Raw genomic sequence first — 24,036 nt, 5'->3', positions numbered from 1 at the left:
GATTTTTACAAAGACATTTGCATTGCTGAAAATTTTTGCTAGTCATCCTTTTGTATACATATTCGGGATAATTTCACATACAAGACAGACCTTCCCACTGTCTCTTTCCTGGCTGTCACCCTCAATATTCCAGGAATGGCTTCAATCTGAGCCCTAAGCAGTGTAGCGTCTTTTTCTCGTACTGTCATACATGTTACTATCAAATGCATTATATTTTATATAGATACAGTATGTGAATTTTAGAGAACTGGTATATTTTCTTGTATCTTTCATTGAATGCTTGGAAATACAGTCTATCTTTATTGTTTGAAGCTAAAGCTCTGCAAAACTTGCATAATGTCTAGTATAGAATTGACTATTTGGTGGATGGATTACAAAGAGTTCCTTGGCCTCCATAATTATTGTATAGCTTTTTGTCAAAATGTATAATGGAAAGTATGAAATGTAATCTGCTTGGTATTTCTTCTTCTATTCTGACTCTTGTAATGATGGCTGCTATAGAGGAGGTGTAGATACACAAAATGCTGTATTGTGTGAGTATTGTGCAGACAACTGAAGGTGATGGTATGTATGAGGAGTATACAATTCCATGATGATCTCATCAGTTGGACAATGAGGGAACAACGTATATAGTGTTTTAGTTTTCTTTAGTGTGTTCTGTAATAATAATAATAAAAATATATGTGTGTGTCTATGTATGTATTTATTTATTTATTTTTAAAATATGACATCTTACACTCTGATATCTGCATTTTACAGCCAGCAGGTGGCAACACCCATTAGAACTGCTGGTACAGGTTTTAAAAATAGCCCTGTTGAGAAACAGGTCTAAAGTTGGCCATAGAGGGCTAAAATTTAACAGTAAATGGCTGAAATTTGAGCAATAGATGGCCATGCCGACATATGAAATAACATAACAAGATGGGTTATAAGTTGTAATATTTGTCTTCACCATACTGCCTTACAGTGTTACATTTTTCAGAAAGGTGGGGTTGTGCCTCAAAGCAACTGTATTCTTCTATGTAGGAATGCTGAGTTTTTCCTGGAACTGCAGCTAACAGTTTATACATTGCTTTACAGTGTGATGCAAGCCGGCATGACTTGCATGTGAGAGAAGCCTGGGAGCAGGGCTACACAGGCCGAGGCATCGTGGTTTCAATCCTGGATGATGGAATTGAGAAGAACCACCCTGATTTAGAAGGAAATTATGTGAGTAGATGGAGTGTTTTATAGCCTGGGAACCAGCAAGACATTTGCAGGGGAAATTGGAAAAGTCATGTTTTCTTTGTGCTTGCTATGTGATTAGGCAATACTTTAAAGAAACTCTAATCTTATCTCAAACTTCTCTCTGTTTACAAATTGCAGAAGAGTTCAGGTTTTTGAATGTAACCAATAAAAAGAAAAAAAGTTCTCATTTTCCGTACTTGGGTACACTAATAAACTAGCTAATCTAATCCAAAATCCATTGACCGCTTTTTATTTTGTGTATTCTGCTTTAGTTAGTTTGGATTTGTCCAATCAAAAGTGATTTTACAGTAGTGGAAGGAGCCTGGTGGGCAACTCAGCCCTTGGCTTCATGTATCTTGCATAATCTAAGAACAAAATGTTCCTGACATTCCCAGCCTTGGCGTTTTGGTTGTGCTTTACAAAATATGTGTTCCTGGATATTCTGTTGTATTCCCTATAATAAATACATAGAAACCAAAGAGGGGGAAAGATACCTTTTATAATGGCCGTGGCCTAGTTTGTAGACCCAGATATGTCACCACTAGATTCTGAAAGAAATGCAAGAAATGTTCAGGTGGTTTTACTACACAGCAGCTATTCATGACTGCATATTGATTTGGGTTCGGCTGACCCTTTAGGATCATTGGAAGCCATGCCCTTCATGTGTCCGCTACCATAATTGATGGCTATGCCATGCAAAGGAGGGATGGAAGGAATGGCTACCAGCTTTCGTAGTTTAATATGTATGGCCAATTGGTTTTGTGAAGAAAAAAAAAAAAACCTTTCCAAAGTAAAACTTTAGCTAGTTAATTTAGATACTAAAAGTTCTTTAATTGCAATAGGGGATAGGAGTTTAGAAAAAAATTATCTGAAATTGAGAATCAGTTTGGTTTGTAGGTATGCAGATTCAGAATTTTGAAATCCAATTTTGTTTAGTCATATAGAGAACCATTTTAAAACAAAAATGAAAAGTCTTCTACTGTATATTTCATATACATATTCACATACTGTATATCATTCACATCTAAAATTAATAATGGACAATTGGCTAACAAATTCTTGCCTTCAGTACTATACTGTACACCTACCATATCTCAAAACTGAAAAATCTGTTCATTTCCTGCTCATGGGAAATAACATGACTCTAGTGACATGCTAGTGGGCACATGTACACTCTGCATATGGTCATGTCTCTTAATCTAGTACTAAGGGTCGATTTACTAAAGCTGGAGAGTGCAAAATCTGGGGCAGCTGTTCGTGGTAGACAATCCGCTTCTAACGTCAGCCTATTAAATTAAGCTTTTACAAAAAAATGGAAGCTGACTGGTTTCTGTTTAGAGCTGCCCCAGATTAACATCCATGTATAACCAGCAGCAGAAACTTTGTCCTAGGATCTAATAGTTGAACTTTCTCCCATGTCCGGCCAGATAAGAACCTAAGCCCCCTGCATATAAATTTGTATTGATATTTGTTCCTTTTAAGAATATTCAACAAAGGAGTCTTTATCATCTACCAGATGACATTCCATTGGGCTAGTATGACCTCATGAAGACACATCTACAGAGTTATGAATAGGTATCCCTTGTGGAAGCATTTATGAGTTGGCTAAAAACACAGTGGATAGTTTATACAAGCCTTCTGTCTGCTGACTCAATGGGGTTTTTTTTTTCTATTTTTATGGTCTATTGAAATTTTACCATATTCAGTCTTTAGCTGTAGTTATGGCCATCCATAGTGACAGACTAACCTGGCACATATGGATGGTTCAGGAAAGTGACAATCTCAGAAAAATGTGATATATTGCAGCTTACTAGTCCTTCGCCTGAACAAAGGTAACAAATGCAGCCACTGCATCTAAGAACATTTTTAGCAAGTACTGAAAATACCTGTTTTATCCCTCCTAGAAATGCAGAAGCCTGGTCACTTCATGTGAGATTAACTGACCTGGACATAAACAGGTTGTCCTGTGTACACTACTGATCCAGTGGCCTAACACCCCCCACCCCATCTATTGTATATGAACAAAGGCAGGGGTGTCCAAAGTCCAGCTTGTGTGACAGCCATGACTCCCTCTGTAGATAGAGTGGAGAAGTGAGGGTAGCCATCCTGTTTTTCTGAAGGTATAGAAGGTGAAAATAAAAGGGAAACCGCCTTGGGAAGAACACTAATGCAACCACATCGGCTATGGAAAGATAAGCCTCAGTGTATTGCATTTTTGTTTTTGGGTCCAGATGCTCTTTAAGAGCCACACACATCCCAACCGGGCTATTGATAGATGCACATCTTCCCTGAATTTGTGTATGGGCTGTTGTAGACTTTTCTACCCAACAGACATACACACCAGTTATTGCTAGAGAAGATCGGATACAAGCCAATCGGATAGTAATTCGCTCTACATATTGCTTAATCACAATCCTAAACGCAAGCAGTGTGACAGGTTTGGCTATTATGAATAGAAGTTCTCTTTTCAAGAAGAAGCAGCTTTGGATATATTAAATATTCTGGGTTTTCACTCGTTTTACTTGCTGACTGTCTGTTTAATATGGGTCACAGAAGCAGATGCATCTAAGCCATATAGGCTTTTCCACCACGACTCTTGCTGTGAAATTGGTTTTACTGTTTCTTTGACCTACAGTAGTAAATGGACATTTGCAAGACTTTGCATTGTAATTTATTTTCTCGGCATGTGTGTTTAATGAACAGCTCAATAATGCATGGTTAGACATTCATCTGCTTGGTAAGAAAAGAAGGGGGGTGGGGGAGAAGAGAAGAAAACTGATTATTGATCTGCACCGCCGCGGTTCACTCGAGAAAGGCACTATCTGCAGTGCACTTGAAATTTATTAGGAAAGAGCCATTAGGTTGATGAAAAACTGAATGCAGTTGGATATCTTGATTCTTTTTACACCCATCTGCAGAAAGAAAAACAAATGATCTGGTTTAGTGGAGATAAGGGAGAGTGATGTATGTGCTTGTCGCTTTAACTGACGAGGTTTCTATTGTGGGCAATTTCTTTTTTTCATTCTCGTACAATTGTGTTTTATTTAGGATCCCGCTGCCAGTTACGATGTCAACGACCAAGATCCAGATCCTCAGCCCCGATACACTCAATTGAATGATAACAGGTGAGCTTCTTTTTGACAGCAGATATGTAATTCTGAAAACATGCTTCAAAGTTTACATTCATTTTAAAGTTTTTTGGTTATCCCTTTTATACAAAGTGTTTAAACGAATGGCTTGTGGCCCTCTTCTGTTTTCCTGCATTATGATGCACAGGCTCATGTTGGAAACAAGGCATAGTTCTGCCTCTGTTTCAGGTGTTAGGGTGATCTCATCTTCAAATGGAGATTGTTTGGCCTCTGAATGCTCCCCACTGACAAATATCCTCTATAATCCTAATGTTCCAGACAATATGGCCAAATCTCGGATGTCCCTCTGGGTAGTAGCTGACCTTTTTCAATTGCGTCACTTGGTACACCTGGTGACACGTAAGTTACACTCATTCCCGGATCTCCAGAAAAAAGCTCTTTTACCTTCCCAATATTTTTATATTTACCTTCAAATACTCCACTTCTGTTCTACCTTATCACCCTCATTGATCCTGGGGAAGCCTACTCCCTTCGAACGTTTATGCATGCAGGGTCCCCACCAAAGGGGTATTATCTCTAATATTCATGAACTTCTTATGGATGCCCCCCCCTTTATCCAGTTACACTCACCTCTACATGCATAGGTGGTCTCAATTTGTACAACGTGATATTGATTTATTAACGTGGAAGAAAATTTGGGAAAAATGCATCTAGAGCTTCTGTCTGTGTGGTTTTTAAGGAAAATATATACAAGATCATGATGTTATGTTACAAAACACCTGAAGTTCTTCATGCTTATAATCCGAGTGCTTCTCCTGTCTGCTGGCGCTGTAGTAGAGACTTGGGTTCTCTCTATCATATCTTTTGGACATGAAGCTCCATTATTCCTTTTTGGGAAGAGGTGCGCTCCTTGTTGCAATCGTTGTTGCATCTCTCTCTCCCACTTGACCCACTACATTTTTTGCTGGGTTTACCATTCCCGGGTCTACCTAAACCATCCAGAAAGCTTGCTGTACATGTTCTGACCATGGCCAGGAGAAGCATTCCTATATGTTGGTTATCTTCCACTCCCCCTTCATTGCTGATTTTGTACAAAATTATTGTTGATGTAAGACAGATGGAATATTTGACTGCATTACATAGTTGTTCGTTTGCTGTGTTTGAGATGATTTGGCGCCCGTGGGATACCTTCATTTCCTCTATGCCGACCTAAAATGTAAGGCCCTGATAATTTCCACACTGATCTTATACGATTCAGCTGGTTCTGATCCTATGTAGTTTTGCCATTGATGTATCTCTCTGTTATGCTTATTTTCTTTCCGTATCCTCTTTTAATATATTGTTTGTACTTGCATGAAAACCAATAAAAATTGTTAATACAAAAAAAAATGGAGATTGTTTGTACCCCTGTTTTTGCTTTTTCTAGGTTTTTCTTTTTTTTTTAGGTTACTTTGAGGTAAAGCAAGGAAGCAAAAACCCCTGTAGTATATTAATGTGTTTTTACTTAGTGTTACTAAACCCACATCAGTGAAATCTGTCTGTATATGCTGTAAAGCATGCTTGTTATACTCACTGTGGAACCAAGATGGTTAATCCTCCGCATTGTGTAGAAAGCCTGTTTGATCCTGTCTTCAAGTGTCCCCAATCCATTGCTGATTGTAGAAAGCTCTAGGAGTCACTCTGCACATGCTCTGTTTGGTGTGTATTGCTAGAGAGGGTCTGGGGTCATGCAGCCTCATAGTAAAGTCAGAGGAGAATGGAAATTCCTCATACAAGGTTAACTAGTGCTCAGCTGGATACTGATAGACGGCCAAGACTCCTATATACTGCTGATGAGAAAAGTTATTTAGCATTTACTAAAATTAATTGCATTTCCACGTTGTGTGTACTGTGGGAGACCAGATATAGTGAATGCAGGGTCCTGGGTTTAGTAACACTTTAACAAGAATGTTGTACATACAATTTACTTACAATTGTTGGAATGCAATACAAGACATATAGAGTATTACAGATATGCATCCAGGACACATGCACACGCCTATCTAACCTTCCTAGCAAATGGGCATTGACAATGGTTTGTATACAATAGATATACACTAAAACTTAGGATGGGTTTTAGCGTGATTTCTGTTTCAAACAGGACTCCAGTCTTTACTCAAGTGATTGGAACCCGGACGCTCTCATAGAGTAGATTTATTGTCATCCCCAGGTGAAGTTCCTTCTTTGTCTTGTTGTTATGGAGCCCCCCTTTCAGCTTATGCTGCTGACATTTTGTATAGAAAGTGTAGGTAGCCATTCCTACATGGGAGTATCCTTTTACCTCTTCCTTTCTACATTAGTTGCTAGGACAGAAGCATTTTCTAACTCAGACCTTAGGCGGAGCTATCATAACCTGGCATGAAGTATCATACATGCCATAGGTCAAATATGTCAAAAGGTCGGGCTATTGCTGACTTCTATTGAGGCAGCCTGGGTTCAGTGTTTGACCAGAACTCCTCTAAAACGATGGGAATAATTAAAAATGTGTACAATGCCCATCATATTTACATTTTCCCAATATACAATAGTATTATGCCATTCGGCATGTGACCCAAATCAACATTCACTGTAGTAGCAATGCCTATGATGATTTCCAGCATCCACAGGGATCGGCCAAGTATGAAACATACATACTTACATTGGCCCAAGCTGGAGCAATGTAACTATGCAAAAAATATCCATACCTGGAATTTTCTCTTTAATTACTGGCATGGAAGGGATACAGAGCAATCACATAATAATGGCATATGTAGAGAATTTACTGGCACATTGTTTAGTTTAAGGTCACTGCAGAGGGCACACAGGCACTATTTATGGATAGGAGATGTTTAATTTATATTCATGGGAATTTATATGCATGGGAATATATGGCAGCCCATGAATGTGTTATGTGCTCTAACTGCATGGTGAAAGACTTCAAATATTTTTCCTAACTTTTCTTTTTTTACAACAGATCACAAAAACCGAAAGAAAATGCAAACATATATGAGTGTTATAAAATTTTATTGCTGCTTTCACATTCGTCTGTACAATTTACTTGTAGAAAAATGTACTTCTTTGATGCCTGTTCACTGAACGTCATTACAGAGCACGTTTTATGATTGAATATTTTTCTATATATTTTGCTTTGGAGAAAACTTTTTTTGAAAGTTATTTTATTTAATTTGGAGCACATTTGTAAAAATTGCGGTCTTCCGCTTTCTTTGGAGTTTTTTTTTTTGCATTGGCACTGTTAAGCAGGTCCATAGAAATAAATAGTAAACACATGAACCATATCTACTCTTTATAAATAAAATTTAAAAAAAAAACACTATCCCCAGTTTGTGTGGGTGGTGCCATTGCGGATCCGCAGGAAAATCCACCCGCACAGATGAATGCGGGCCCACAGGTGGGTTCTAACCGCACACCGCTTGCACTGGAAAACGCAACCATACTGGGAACCGAGGTTCCCGTGCAGGCTGCGTTTTCAAAAGAAGTGCAGGGACTTCTTCCCTGTGTGTCACAGGGCACGGGAGTCCATTCAAATGAATGGGGGCCCTCATGCCCACGCAAATCGCGGCTCGCACGGCTGCATATGTGTGAAGCAGGGCTGAAACTGCATGCCATTATGATTAAAAAGGCAAAAAGGCTTTCATCCCTAAGCTGGCCATACCCTACACTGGTTCCTTTTGAACCAGTTTAAATGTGCTTCGTTGGTGGCATTGTTGACATCTTCCCACTCAACATCCTTCAACCAAAAAAATCAAGGAATTCAGGTGGAGAATTGTTGGCCGAACAGCAGCTGTATCCAATCAGATGCAGCCACTGTTTCTGTATTCCAACAGCTGGCTGTCCCGGCTGTCAGAATACAACAGCTTTCACTTCAAATACCTCCATTCACTCTGTATAGTGTATATTGGTGTATGGTTAGCCTTAATCTAAACTCCTCAATACATGGTAGCAGGGGTGGACTGACCATTTGGAAACTCGGGCACTGCCCGAGGGCCCAGGGTCAGCAGGGGGCCCCATGAGATGCCCCTGGTACCTTTTTCATAGGCTTTTTTGAGTTTGGGCAAGGACACAGGGGCCCCATGATCCCCTTTTGCCCGAGGCCCCATGAGTTGTCAGTCTGTCCCTGCATGATAGTGTACTGACGTAGGTGCAAAAATGTGTAAGAATGCATTGCAATTATGTACAGTTATTTAGGCTTTACTTATGTACAATCATAGGCTCACTGAAGGTTATTTACTAAAACTGGAAAGTGCAAACTCTGGTGCAGCTTTGCATAGAAACCAATCAGCTTCCAGGTTTTATTGTCAAAGCTTAAATAAAGCGGAGTTTCACCTGGAAAAAAAAAATAAAAGCAGCTACAAAAACTTGTAGCTGCTGACTTTTAAAATACAGCCACTTACCTGTCCCTCAGTCCAACGGTGTCCTCACCATGGCTTGTTTCACCGGCTGTCTTCTCTCCCTGATGCCGGCATCTTCAGGGTGGGCAACTGGGTGTGACAGCTTGCGGCTTCACAACCAGGTGCCCAATGCGCATGCGTGAGAAGCACTGCGCTTTGTGAATGGCCTCATAGTCTTCTGGGTCCTGTCACCTGTCCCAGAAGACTACGGAGAGGGAGGGGGAGGATGACCTCCATTTCCTATCTCCTAGGCGATCGCAGCGGAAGTGGGAATGGGTACCTGTCAAATTCGGGTACCCTCCCTGCTCACCAAGGGTGGCAATCCATATCAGGGTGCGGGGGACAAGGGCTTAAAGCAGAACTTTCCTTTTTGGGTGGAGCTTCACCTTAAACAAGCTGAAGGTAGAAGATGACAGGCTATCATGCCCAGCTGCACCAGATTGTGATCCGTTTTTATTCAGTTATATAAAACCTTTATCCCAAATTTAAAAAAAAACTGTTGCTGTTACGGCTTAAAGAGTGTTAGCTGAAGTCTGTCTCCAACTTGTTGGTCATCTAAGGCTACTTTCACACTGATTTGCAGCAAAAACGCATATGCATTTTACTGTTCTTACCGCATTTGCTGCGTTTTTTTTGCTTTCCATTTATTTTTTAATGGGGAGGTGCTTTTTTTACCACACCGAACATGCAGCAAGCAGCCAAAATGCACTGGACCCACAACTGATCAATGTGAGAAGTTCCATAGGAATACATGATTACGTGTTTTTCTTCTGCTTTTCTTCTTAATGAAAAAGTGAAAGAAAAGCGGTTCAGTGTCATAGCAGCCTAAATCGACTAGTGCAGCTTACACTCCCCTCCCCCCAGACTGACAATGCTGCTGTCCAAAGGTGTCTCTGCTGCTCCTTCATCCAGAATGGAGACACCCTACAAGAGGAAGTGTGTTACTGGCTGGATCACCAGGTTAAAACAAAAAGAAAACGAATGCAGCTATAATTTTTAAGGATTTGTAAGCTATAATATATAAAATTTTTGTTTTGGGGCTTAATACCGCTTTAAGATCACTGTAAGATTCTATGTTGTGAGTTTTCATAGATAGAATGCATGTCCGTATACAAGATATCCACAATTACTCTATGCAATTGGTGTCCAACTTCTGAGATTATTTTTGAACATTTTAGAGGTACAGTATAAGATATGCTATAATATTACCTTTTCATTTTTTTTTAAAGGCATGTTTATAATGAATAAATTGACAGTAATTTTTTTTTTTATACGTTGTATCTCAAATATTGTTTATGTACAATTCCCCATTGATGTATTCATATGGAGAATGTTTCCAGGCAATACCAGCACACATTACGGTGTTATTCCTGCATGCAGTCCCTGTGCACATATGCAGTTATTCCCTTTTCTCTCATACTGTATTCATGTTTTATTACAGAACATTCAACCAGAATCCTGTATTGTGCTGTAATTATTTTTTGATTTATTTCTATTGTTATATTTACCTTTTTAAGGCACCGGAGTACTGTAGTCTGCCCATATTTTAATCATAAGGAAAAACAACTCCAAGATACGTGTCTACTTTTCATGGTCATTCCATTTGGTTTGATTATGGGCACCAGAACTGTTGAAAAGTTTAGTGCTGGGATTGGTGTAATAAAAAAATAGGAAAAGACCAAGAGTCATAAAGAAATGTAAATTCCCTAAAGATCCTCATTATGTGTGAATTGCATATTCTGAATAATGTTAGGTCCACAGTTCCAAGAAGTCGTGTTTCTTTTTTTTTTTTAATTCAAGTCGTTAAACATAACCTTTATCATCGCTAGTAATTAAAAAGGCAGTAAAACAGAGTAAAGGTGACCTATTATTGGCAGAACTAGAAGTGCACAAACAGCAGAGTTGTCATGCAATGTATACGGTGAGACCTAGACTTTCACTGGGGGCTGATGGGAGGTTGAGCCCTTCACTACACAGTTCTATCTGATAGCTTTTCGTAGAATCCAAGCTAGATTAAATGTTTGCATATCATGAAGACCTTTACAGAGAGACCTTACACAGGCAATTGATGAGAACATAGATTGCCTGCATGTAGCTCATACACTACATGTTTCTAAGAAAAGCTTTGCGTAAAAAGTGGAACTAAACTCCCTCAATGAACATTAACTATTTTCAATCCTTATGCTGTTAATGTTAGTAAATAGGAAGGTACAGAATATTATAGACTCACCGGTAGCCACTTTATTGGGTACACCTTGCTAGTGCTAAGAAAATCTCCCCCACACCATTACACCACCACCAGCCTGAACCGTTGATATAAGGCATAATGGATCCATGCTTTCATGTTGTTTACGCCAAATTCTGACCCTACTGTTGCCTTTCTATCATCTCAAACCAGTCTTCCCATTCTCCTCTAACCTCTGACATCAACCAGGTTTTTTTGTCCACGCAACTGTCATCACTGGATATTTTCTCTTTTTTGGACCATTCTCTGTAAACCCTAGAGATGGTTGTGCATGAAAATCCCAGTAGATCAGCAGTTTTTGGAATACTCAGACCAGCTTGTCTGGCACCAACAACCATGCCACAAAGTCACTTAAAGCCCCTTTCTTCCCCATCTTCACCACGTCTAGATGCCTAAATGCACTGAGTTGCCACCATGTGATTGGCTGATTAGCAGTTTGTGTTACCAAGCAATAATGTACCTAATAAAGTGGCCGGTGAGTGTGTTTGTTTTTGTTTTTTTACATTCCTTTAGCTGCTTCCGGTTTTCTGGCCTAGGCTAAATGATGTGACCAAGACCAAATTTGAGCTCCTACTTAGGCACTAATCTACTGGTGCTCCAGTAACTCATTGAATATGGGTGCCAGCGTTCATGAGTCCATCCCAGCTCAAAACACAGAAAGGATATGGAACTCCAAAAGAACAGCCTAGATGAGAAGTAAAAGCACACAATGTAATATATATATATATATATATATATAAAAACACCTGTTCATAATAATGTGTTCGGTTATGGGACATTATCGAAGAATATACTCATCTCAGAAGTAAAGAGGAATGTTCTACCAAAGTACCAAAAACATCATTAACATGGACTTTACATCCATTGACGTCCTTATTCAGGTGTTGAGTAACTGTTAAAGCTGAACTAAACTGCATCTGACCACCACAAACTGAAAAAGCTATTTAATTAATTTTTAACATTCACAGCAAACTCACCCATCCATCCATGTCACCATGCTTTATTTGTTGAGAAACGCCCCCCAAGCATTTAATGCCATGGCCATCTTGAGTAAGGGTAAGTAATTCATGTATCATTTACTTCCATCCTCCCTTAACGCAGGCATGCAGGCAGGGTGTGCTTAGCTGAGAAAATCCATCCCCCAGGTTAAACAAATGCCCATGAAGACTTCTGGGTTGTATGACATCGTTTTGGCCTAGGCCAGAAACCAGGAAGCAAATGTAAAAAAAAAAAAAAAAAAGTTTAAACACGTAAATATCTATTTACTAAGGCTAGCAGCATAAGGATTAAAAATAGTTAATGGTGATTAAGAAAATTTAGTTCCATGTTAAGTCTAGTCTCCAAGTACTCCAAACAGCTCATGCTTGTTTTCTTCCATATCCTACATGTAATGAAATCAGTATTGCTGGCTCAACAAATACCCTAGCAGCTGTTTAATCCAAGGGGATTCCTGAAGACAGAATATGTTGTGGAGGTACTTGAGCTCTGCAGTTGAAAACCACAGGCTCAGTGTATTGAATTATTGGAAATCTTTTCTGAGGCTCTGTAGGCTCAAGTAATATCTTGTGAACCTTATGTAAATTTAGGAGTTGGATTGCATACTTCATCTATTCTGGGCATACAGTTTAGCCTTGGCTTTTACCAGTCCTGGAATTCTTATACAGAATATGTAATCTAGTTGCTTTGTAGAGCAGTTACCCTTTGGATGCAGAACCTAGGATTTTCTTTTCCTGAGCTCATGGTGCTATAGAAAACAAGCCTACAGAAGTTTAATGTTTCAAAGTATTATATGGGTACTTTTTCTCAGTTTGCAGTTCTCTGCAACTGGTATGTGGGTTCTCTGTACAGCAACCTTTCTCAAACATTCTACTCGTAGGGTTAAAGAGGAACCCTCAAAATACTTTTCAGATGTCAGGGAACCACTGCTAAAACCAATTAAATCAGGGGCAGTGAGAAAAAAATGCCTCCTTTACAGTAGTGGTAAGAATACCCCCCACCATCACCACCGTCAACTCGGGTCTGAGTCCTAGCACTTGATGAATGAGAGTTCTAAAAAGAAGTTGGTTTTGTGCTAGTCTGGAAGTCTAGATCTTCCAGTGTCATCCCCAGAACTGTAGTCAATGTGTCCACCTGGTATCTGGTCTCCCTCTTCGCCCGGTTCCTTCGATCGTCCCAAACATTATTTCTTTCTCTTTTAACCGTATGACCAATATAGAACAGTTGTAACTTCATCATTGGGGCTTCTGGTGACATAGCCAGTTTGATCTCTTTACAAATTGAAATGTTCCGCAGAGTATTTCCTCACTACTAGTTGCTTCTTTGTTTATGAAAGAGCCCAGGAGATTAAGATATTTTACAATTTCTATTCTATCGCCATAAAGTTTAAAATCATCATAATTTTCTGTGTTCATGATCTTTGTCTTGTTTATATTATAGCCCCCCTTACAGACTGCCAAAAAAGATCATTGGTGCCATTCCAAGTGTCGTTGGCCCTCAGACATATGTAGGCACCATCAAATGGGAGGTCAATCAGTCAGAGCTTAAACTCCTAGCAACCTCTGTAGGAACCCTAGGGTTCCACTGAACTCTGGTTGAGAATGCTTGCTCTACAAGGCCCATAGCAGGCTTAATTGATGCAGACCTCTAGCTCGACCACCCACTAACCATTTTTGCCTAGTTGTGCATAGAGACAGTATACAGGCTTAGCATTCCAAGGTTCAACTCACTTTTCATGATTAATGAATAATATTCAATTCTGGTTTTGCTCATTTTTGAAGCACCTTTAGGCTAATTTTGTTTCTATATAACCCACTAAAGATTTTTGGCTTCGATCTGAAAAACCTGTCATTGTGTTTACCATAATTGATATAGCCTTTCTAAAGGTCGACTGAGAATAAAGTGTTTATTGCTTAACTTGAGGGATGCAATTTAAAATACTTAGTTGGCCTGTGGAAACTCTTTACTTGAGTCTTAAAATATTTATGCGAGTTTGCAAAAAAAACAACCTTTTATTGCTGAAAGATTGAAGGGGTTACTATACAGAATATACTTTTGCTACATTATGGAGAGAAACTCAGCAATGATACTGCTGGTTGTAAAGAGTGGTGTATAATCAATATACCTTTTGAGTTGATCACATCTGTATCTAGATATTGTTTATGAAGCAAAAAAATGATCGATCGCTATGTATGCGCCCCTTAGGTAAGGGGTGAATAAAGACTAGTGAGCAGTGTGTTTAGGTCAGCTTGAGTGCTCATTACTAATCAAATACTATATGTATGTGTGCGCATTTTTCTTTACATATATATTTGGGACCAACCCAAATCTCTGCGGTTGAGGTCTGAGTTCTGCAAAAGCGCGCCAAAAGGTCTTGAGTCTGAGACCTGAGCAACTGTGCTGCAAGAGAGCCAGGAGTTTGATTATCATTTATTTTTGTGTTTGAACTGATGGTGAAAAACACTGCAAAGGCAACCGTTTGTGTGAAAACCTTTTAGTTTTTAAGAAACGTGGACTGCCAAATCCTGAAATGTAGCTCCTGACTGTTGAGGACGCACCTAAAACACACTATACTGGAACAATACCCCCATGCGTATCACAATATATACTGTATATTTTTCACGTATCTGGATAGCCTGACGTGAAGAGGAAGACCTCCTGTGCAACCCTGGCTCAAGGACCGCCGATGGTGAGACAGCGGCCGCAGGGGTATGGTGGGGTATGAGTGCCTGTGATCAGTCCAGTAATAGCTGGTAAGCAGATGAGCTGCAGGTGGGCCGGAGCCAGAGAGCAGGATTCCGATGCAGCCATGCTGGATGGATGGATTACCAAGAGGTGCGTTCTGAGGATGCAGGGTCAGACGAGCCGGGTTTGGTATCGGTCAGGCAGATCAGGCTTAAGCGGCAGGAGGAAGAGTAGTCGGGTCACAGGCTAGGTCTGCAACGGAAGATCAATCAGACAGGAGCGGAGACAGAAGGGTAAATCCAAGGCAAGCTAGAGGTCAGGGCAGGTAGCGGTCAAGCGGAGGTCAGGAACAAGCTGGTTTGGTATTAGAAGTCAATCACAGGAATCAGGGAACACAAGCAGGGATATAACCATATGGCAATGGGACATCTACTGCAGCCAGTTTAAATAGCCCTTTTGGCAGGCGCGTGTCTGTATGCGCGCCTATGTCCAAGCACCCGCACATCTGCCCGGCTCGTAAGAATTCTGCGCATATTTGTGCGGCATGGATTTTCGCCTGCACTATGGGCAGACCTTTCCTGACAATATTATCAGTTTTATTTAAACTATATTGGAATCAAATTCTCTTCTGGGGATTGGTCTAATTGTCCCACATCGAATGCTCTTTGGTAGAGAGACAAAAAAAAATTCAGACTCTGTGCAGTGTATGTACATTTACATAATATTTTATCTCTTAAAAGACCCTGTCAATACAAAAAATACCTGTTATTCTGTCATAATTGCACTCCGCTCCTAAAACCTGCCGTACATGGCTCAAATTTGAGTCCATTCCTATTTAACCAGCCGGAATTTGAGCCACAGGTGGAACTGTCTTCACCGACCTATTTAACAAACTGACTGAAAAATATAGGGAGCCAGGTGGAAATTTGTTGGCTCACAGTGGCTGCAATCTATCAGATGGGTGTCTGGCTGTCTGAATACAATAGCTGGTAGGGGAAATTCCTCCATCCACGTGATTTAGCTTGGATAGAAGAGTTTTTGCACTTTTTAGCCTGCAGGTTGAATGTGAGAAATCTATGCACGTATGGCTACCATAAATCCTGTTATGAGCCGAAGACCCACAGCATTTTTGTCTTTTGCTAAACTTCTGACTCATGCCTGTCCCTTCTCCTCTCCACAACATGATCTGTGGTCTCAAGATAAGAACTGGAAGGGCTAATCGGGCTCCTTGAGATAACACAGAAAGTATAGACCGCACACAGGACGGCTCTAAATTTGGCAAGGCCAATACCTATTTTTTTTGCACCTATTGCACAAAAAAAAACCTTTTACATGGTATATTTAACAGATGAAAAGGAAGCAAATGGAGTACATTTTTTAGGGTTCTCATGCTTTGAAGTTTAGGGAGGAAAGCTTCCCAAGTCTAGTTACTCCCCAACCTTAAAATGGTTGTAAAGGCAGATATTTTTTTTTTTTTCAACTTCTGCATATTTTTACCCCCAAGGTTCTACACTTGGGGGCTAAGAATATGCATTCATCATACATACTAGGGGGGTACAACTGGGGGAATCGATGGTGGAGAAGGATCTGGGATTTCTGGTAGATCACAAGCTTAATAATGGCATGCAATGCCAAGCTGCGGCTTCTAAAGCGAGCAAAATCCTCTCTTGTATTAATAGAGGTATAGACTCCAGAGAGAGATATCATATTACCCCGGTACAAATCATTAGTAAGACCTCATCTGGAATATGCAGTTCAGTTTTGGGCACCATTTCACAAAAAGAACATTGGGGAACTGGAGAAAGTACAGAAAAGGGCAACCAAACTGATACGAGGCATGGAGGAGCTCAGCTATGAGGAAAGATTAGAGGAACTGAATTTATTCTCTCTTGAGAAGAGGAGATTAAAGGGGGATATGATCAACATGTATAAATACATCAGTGGTTCATATAGTGAACTCGGTGTAGAGCTATTCACCCTGAGGTCATCACAGAGAACAAGGGGGCACTCTTTACGTCTGGAAGAAAAGAAATTTAATCTCCAAACACGGAAAGGTTTCTTCACAGTGAGAGCTGTAAAATGTGGAATAGACTCCCTCAAGAGTTGGTTCTGGACAGCTCAGTGGATTGCTTTTAAAAAGTCCTGGATTCTTTCTTAGATACATAGAATATAACTGGATACTAACATTTATAGGTAAAGTTGATCCAGGGAATGTCCAATTGCCTCTCGGGATCAGGAAGGAATTATTTACCCTGCATGAGCAAATTGGACCGTGCTTTGCTGGGTTTTTTTTTTGCCTTCCTCTGGATCAACTATGGGTATAGGATTATAACTTTTTTTTTTTTTTTTTTAATGGTTGAACTGGATGGATTTTTTACTTTTTTCAGCCAGACTAACTATGTAAACTTTCTATGCAATAAGGTTGTAAAACCTTCTGGGTGCAAATACATACCTCAGCCCAATCTCAATCAAGAAATGTGCATGAGAGCTGGGGCTTTCTCATTCCTCCTTGGCTCAGATACAGCAGCGAGAGCCATTGGGTAACCCTGCTGTCAGTAAGAGCCAGTGACAAGGAAGGGGGGATTGGGGGCCGAGCTATGCTCTGTGTTTTATGGAAACACAGAGCAGGTCTCAGGAGTGAGCACGCACGCATGTCCCCATAGCAAGCAAGTGGGGGGAGCAGCCAGGACCTCTGGCAGGGGACCCAAGAGGAGGAGGATCAGGGCTGCTCTGTGCACAACCATTACACAGAGCAGGTAAGTATAATGTGTTATTTTAAGAAGAAAAAAACAAACCTTTACAATTACTTTTCGTGTTTGCTAAATAAGTTTTTCTTTTCCTTATGCACCATACTGTTACTGTTCCAAACTTTTTTTGTTAAGAGGTCACCCCTCACTTCCCCACTTTTTTTTATTTTATATTTTGTAATGGATTTAAGTTGGTATAAATTATTCATCTCTTCACAGGCAGTTGGTGTTTGTGCTCTGCCAGTCTGTTAATGATGTTTGGGGATTGTTTTTCTCCCAATGCCAGTTAACCTCATTTTAAGCATCCACTTTTATTCCCATCCTGCCATACAGGGATAACACTAAAGCTAAAGATAGGTTTTGCTGCCAGTGCATAATTTGCTGTTCTCGATTTGTCAATATATCTGTTTACTTTTTATCTGCTTTAAACATAACTGGAATCTGTTTTTTTTTTTTTTTTTTTTTTTCCAGCTAGAACATTGTAATTGTAGCAAAATTAAACTATGCTAATTGATGATGTATTTAAAGGTTTACTCCAATTCTAACATAATTTGTACAAATTAAAAGGTGAAACTACATTTATTACTTAATAATAGATTGGTTTTCATTAGCCTACAGTTGGTGCATAACAGCAATTTAGTACACTGCTTCTAATTCAAGTGTATCTAAACCAGTGAACAAAAATTTTAAATATTGCGGCATACCAGTCCATAGGTATGGTGGCTGCATTTGTTTATATTTTTTTTTATTTGTAGTGCTGTTTTTTCAACGCAGAATGAAACAAAGCAATCCACCGCCTCACAACATGCAGCGGGAAATGGAACTTTATGAAGTGTATGACATTTTCAATTAAGTTCATTGAAAAAGAAGTGAAAAAAAAGAACAGTGCAATGAGCCAAAATTGGCACATCAGAACTGCAGAAATCCCTCTGGACTGCACCACACACCAGCCACTCACATATATATATATATATATATATATATATATATATATATATAAAATTTTTTTTTTTTTTGCAGCTTCCAGTCCTTAGATGCAGTGGCTACATTAGTTTTGTGTTTTTAGGTGAAGAACATTTTTCACAAGTACAGAAAATACCTGTTGATCCAGTTTGCCAACTGATATCTGAAATTATGCTGGCAGCTTTCTCCACAATCTTCTGTGACCTACAAGGGGAGTATGTGTTTGTAGTCCAAATCTGAAGAGTAACCTGCCAATGCTGCTTCTTTATAAAGTAAGGTGAGTGAATGTTGTCACCCTAGAAAGTGGGTTGCTGGCAGGATCACCTGGTGAGGAAAGCTAACAAATCTAAGGACTGGTAACCTGCAATATAGAAAAGCAAAGCTCCACCCAAAAGGGGAAGTTCCGCTTTAAGGCCTCGTCCCCTGCTCCCCATTAAGGATTAGCACTTTTGGGGAGCGTGGGGAGGAGAACCTGAATTTGATAAGTACCTGCTCCCACTGCTTCTGCGATCGCCTAGGCGATCGGAAGTGGAAGTTATCCTCCCCCTTCCTCCCTGTAGTTTTCTGGGACACTTGACCGGTCCCAGAAGAATACTGGACCATCCACAAAACGCAGCACTGCTCGCACATGCACAGTGGGCACCCGGATGAGAAGCAGCAAGCTGTCACAGCCGGGTGCACACACTGGAGATGCCAAGGACGCAGGACAGCCGGTGAACCTGCCCGGTGTGAAGACACCGTGGGATCGAGGGACAGGTCAGTGTCTGGTTTTTATTTTTTTTTGTTTTTTTTAAACTCAGCAGCTACAGTTTTTGTAGCTGCTGACTTTTTTTGGGTTATTTTGGCTGGACCTCTGCCTTAAGGTTTTTGTTTATGGGTGTCAGGGTTGGGGGCAGCAGCAAGTAGACTTGTTCCTGATGCAGAAAAAGTAGTCTTAAAGACTATTTGGGGGCTGGAGATATGTAGCCCACCATGGCAATCCACAGTATAGTATCCCCTACATCAGATTTGGGCATTTTACACTGCCCAGGACCACATCTGACCCATGTACGGGCTGCATGAGGTCAGTTGGAAATTCAATATCAATCAATATGTAAATAAGTAGACCCCATGCACGCAATACAATTGCACTGATTTTGTTTTGAAGGTGACTTATTTTTTTCCTTCCTCCAATTTACATAGCCTGCCTTTGCATCTTCATAGTACTTGAGGTGATTGTAGCCGTATTAGTGCATTTGCGACAGAAACAATTGAGTACTGTCCGTGATACTTTTTTTATTTGCACTAACATACAATTTTGAGGACAAGCTTTCGGGGTATGTCCCCTTCTTCAAGGTCTAAGCAGTACTATTAAAAATCACAAAGTTTAAGCAGAATGTTAGAATGGATTGAGAGAAAAAAAAAAAAAAAAAGGGCTACAGATCAGATACATCAAAAGTGAGGGGGGATACAACACTCACACAGAGGGGGTCAAGTTTTAGCTAATAGATAGTCATAAAGCTGTCGGATAGTGGTTGAGGAATCCCATGTCCAAATTAAGACCGTTATCTTTAGTGTCAAATAGAATTATCATTCTTAGTTCAAATGTTTTTCTTTCCTGGATGGATTTAAATTTTCCTTTCAGAACTAAAATATTGAGGTCTTCCATATTGTGGCCTGGTTGTGAGAAATGGTGTCCTACAGGTGTGCAGAGGTCATCTTCTTTATGTTCCTTGATGGTATGTCTGTGTAAATTCATCCGTGTTTGCAACTTCTGTCCTGTTTCACTAACATAAGATCCTTTGCTGCATTTTCTGCACTGGATAAGGTACACAACATTACTGGAGGTGCAGCTGTATGATCCGGAGATATTGAAGATCCCTTTTGAGTGTCTGACACTTTTTGATGGATTGATTTGGTTGCACAGCTTGCAGCGTTTCTTATTGCAGGGTTTGCTTCCATTATTTGTGACCTCATAATCAGAAGGAAGTTTCCTACTGATTAGTTTATTTCTGAGGTTGGGGGGTTGTCTGAAAGCCAGTATTGGGGGTTGCTGGAATATTTCTTTCAGATTTCCATCCTCTGTTATGATGGGTTGTAAATCTTTGATTATTTTTCTTATCCCTTCTAGTGCCGGGTTGTATGTAGTTACTAGAGGTACACGGTTGTTTGTTTTTTTCTCTTTGTACTGAAGCAGATTTTCCCTTCGGGTTCTCAAGGCTGTGTTTATGCCAGTGTTGATAATTTTGTCCTTGTAACCTTTCTTATGGAAGGAGTCTGCTAGTGTCCCGAGATGTTTATCTCTGTCTCTTGGGTCAGAACATACTCGGTGGTATCTGATGGCCTGACTGTGTATGATGGCACGTTTCGTGTGTTGGGGGTGGAAGCTAGAACTGTGGAGGTAGTTGCATCTGTCAGTGGGTTTCCTGTATATTGAGGTGTGAAGCGTATCATCCCTGATGTATATTGTGGTGTCTAGGAAGTTGACCTGTGTGTTTGAGTATTCCATTTTTAGTTTGATTGATGGATGAAAAGTGTTCATCAATGAGTAAAATTGTTTTAGATTTTCTTCACCTTCCGTCCATATGATGAAAATATCATCAATATAGCGAAAGTATCTGTATGGTTTTTGTTCCATGCTGTTCAGGAATTGTTCCTCCATGTCAGCCATAAATAAATTTGCATATTGGGGTGCCATTTTACTTCCCATCGCAGTGCCCATACATTGAAGATAGATGTCCTTATTGAAAGCAAAGTAGTTGTGTGTAAGTATGAATTCAATGAGCTGTGTAACATCCTCAGCAGTGTATTTGTTGTTTGGTGAGGATGATAAGGATCTGTGACATGCAGCTAATCCATCCTTGTGAGGGATATTACTATACAGGGATACTACATCCATAGTCACTAGAAGTGTATTAGATGGTAATTGCTGGATGTTGTTGATCTTGTTCAGAAAGTCAGTTGTGTCTTGCAGGAAACTAGCAGTATTCATGACTAACGGTTTTAAAAAATTTTCTACAAAGCCTGAGATTTGTTCGGTGAGTGTATTCATACCTGTTATGATGGGTCTGCCTGGATTTCCTGGCTTGTGGACTTTGGGCAGCATGTAGAAGTCCCCGATTTCTGGATGATCCGGAATCGCATTTATAAGTTCTGAATGTAGGTGGGCTGGAAGTGTTTTAATGAGACCTTTTAATTGCTTTGTAAAGTCCTGGGTTGGATCATGATCCAGTTTTTTATAGTAGATGGCATTTTCCAGCTGCCTCTGGCCTTCTTGTATGTATTTGTTTGTATCCATCACAACAACTGCTCCCCCTTTGTCCGCTGGTTTGATGGTGATGGCCTGATTGTTGCGCAAATCGTGTATAGCCCTTCGCTCTAGTGGTGAAAGATTGTACAGAATTTTCTTTTGCTGAGTGGATATCAGGGATGTAGCTCGCAATCTGAAGCTATCAATATAGGTGTCCAGTTTGGGGTTGCGTCCTTGTGGAGGTGTGAAGCAGCTGTTCTTTTTCTTTGTGTAGCACTCCATTGTCCTAGGATTCCTTTCATTATTGTGGAAATATTCTTTGAGCCTTAGTCTCCTGAAGAAATCCTCCATATCTGACAATACTTGTAAATGATCCAATTTGGTGGTTGGGCAGAATGTAAGGCCTTTGGAGAGGATAGTTAATTCTGGTTCAGAAAGTTTATGATTTGACAAGTTGATGATTCCAAGTTCCTCTGTAATATCCACATTTTCAGTTGGGTCAGCATTTACACAAGGGATACCTTGGGATTCCCGATTAGATTCCAGGTCACTGATGGTAAGAGGTATAGATGTTGGGTTGCTTTTATGTTTAGGTTGTATCCAAAAGGTTGGTGAAACAGGACAGAGGTTGCAAACACGGATGAATTTACACAGACATACCATCAAGGAACATAAAGAAGATGACCTCTGCACACCTGTAGGACACCATTTCTCACAACCAGGCCACAATATGGAAGACCTCAATATTTTAGTTCTGAAAGGAAAATTTAAATCCATCCAGGAAAGAAAAACATTTGAACTAAGAATGATAATTCTATTTGACACTAAAGATAACGGTCTTAATTTGGACATGGGATTCCTCAACCACTATCCGACAGCTTTATGACTATCTATTAGCTAAAACTTGACCCCCTCTGTGTGAGTGTTGTATCCCCCCTCCCCCCCTCACTTTTGATGTATCTTATCTGTAGCCCTTTTTTTTTTTTCTCTCAATCCATTCTAACATTCTGCTTAAACTTTGTGATTTTTAATAGTACTGCTTAGACCTTGAAGAAGGGGACATACCCCGAAAGCTTGTCCTCAAAATTGTATGTTAGTGCAAATATAAAAAAAGTATCACGGACAGTACTCAATTGTTTCCATCTTCATAGTAATGTGTTGGATAACAGGTGTCTACAAAAGATGACGGCAGTTGAATTTCTGCCTCCCAAGCAGGGGCGGACTGACCATTTGGAAACTCGGGCACTGCCCGAGGGCCCAGGGTCAGTAGGGGGCCCCATGAGATGCCCTTGGTACCTTTTTCACAGGCTTTTTTGAGTTTGGGCGAGGACACAGGGGCCCCATGATTCCCTATTGCCCGGGGGCCCCATAAGTTGTCAGTCCACCCCTGCTCCCAAGGGTGTGCGACACTGCTTCATGGCTCTGGGGGAGGAGTGTGGGTTCCAGGCCAACTGGTCAACAAGATGGCAACAGCAGCTGTGCTTCAACCTTGTTGGTCAACCAGCCACCAAGATGGTGACGATTGCACTTCTGCCCTTTCCAAGGGGCTTCGTGTCTGTAGGAGGGTTGGCACCACCCCATAAATTACTGGGGCAGACCATGGGAGGTAAGGAACAAATATTTGATGCAGGTGAAGGGAATAAGGGGAGGTATTGCCAGGTCCTTCCCTCCACCCCACATATAAGGGACAGAGCCTACGACCCCACTGTTTGGCGTTAACTTGCAGTGAAAGTGATATCACACACCGGGGACATGTATAACAGTAGAATGAATGTATAAATGCCCTCATGGTTTTCCCATAGAGTGGTTGCTCTGCTGACTCCATGTATGTTTGGCACAAGGAGGTGCTATCTTGCCATATTAAATAAGGTTGGTGCCCCTTATGGAGTTGTATTTAAAATTTGTTTCAAGGGGGAATATTCTTTTTAGTTACGTGGATATTGAGCAGAATTCAGTTCAGCCTATTGGTTCAGCCCTCCACAACTGCCTGAGTGTCTCATGGGGCCCCATGGAAAAATGAATTGCCCACCTCTGCCCTACATGAATTATCAGTTCTCCCAATAGCTCCAACACTGACAATGGCTGTTGTTAGCCCAACGTTTTATGATGATTAGGCTGGGTTTTCTATTCCTTTTGGTTATTGGCTGGATGATTATGACTTTGCTGATTAGGGCACAGATTAGACCGTACATTATGGGTTATTTTGAATTTCTGGTGCAAACTTACCGACCGATTTAGTACCTACACGTATTCCCTGACAAAAGAAGCCCCGTATATACACTTTTGTGTTTGCACTTCATGTTTGACCCATGTTTCTTGTCACACTTTCAGTGCAGTGAACAATGTTCATTCAGGATTATTCTTCCTACATCTGCCTTAAAAATTTACCCAATTATTACAACCCTTGTCTGGAGACACCACCACCCTT

General features: G+C 40.4%; 1 protein-coding gene across 1 annotated transcript in view; it reads left to right on the top strand.

Annotated features, from left to right (window-relative positions):
• FURIN (furin, paired basic amino acid cleaving enzyme) overlaps positions 1 to 24,036 on the top strand; it is a 337,561-nt gene that overhangs the window by 230,394 nt on the left and 83,131 nt on the right. The window contains exons 5-6 of the mRNA XM_089689379.1: positions 1,081 to 1,209; positions 4,276 to 4,352. Coding sequence (XP_089545505.1) covers positions 1,081 to 1,209; positions 4,276 to 4,352 — 206 coding nt within the window. The remainder of the gene's footprint in view (positions 1 to 1,080; positions 1,210 to 4,275; positions 4,353 to 24,036) is intronic.

The sequence above is a fragment of the Staurois parvus genome, unplaced genomic scaffold (genome assembly GCF_062004578.1).
Source record: "Staurois parvus isolate SC_StPar_1 unplaced genomic scaffold, SC_StPar_1.0 ptg000472l, whole genome shotgun sequence".
Taxonomy (NCBI): domain Eukaryota; kingdom Metazoa; phylum Chordata; class Amphibia; order Anura; family Ranidae; genus Staurois; species Staurois parvus.
The sequence above is the reverse complement of the archived record's forward strand: the minus strand, read 5'-3'. Positions and strand labels throughout refer to the sequence as shown.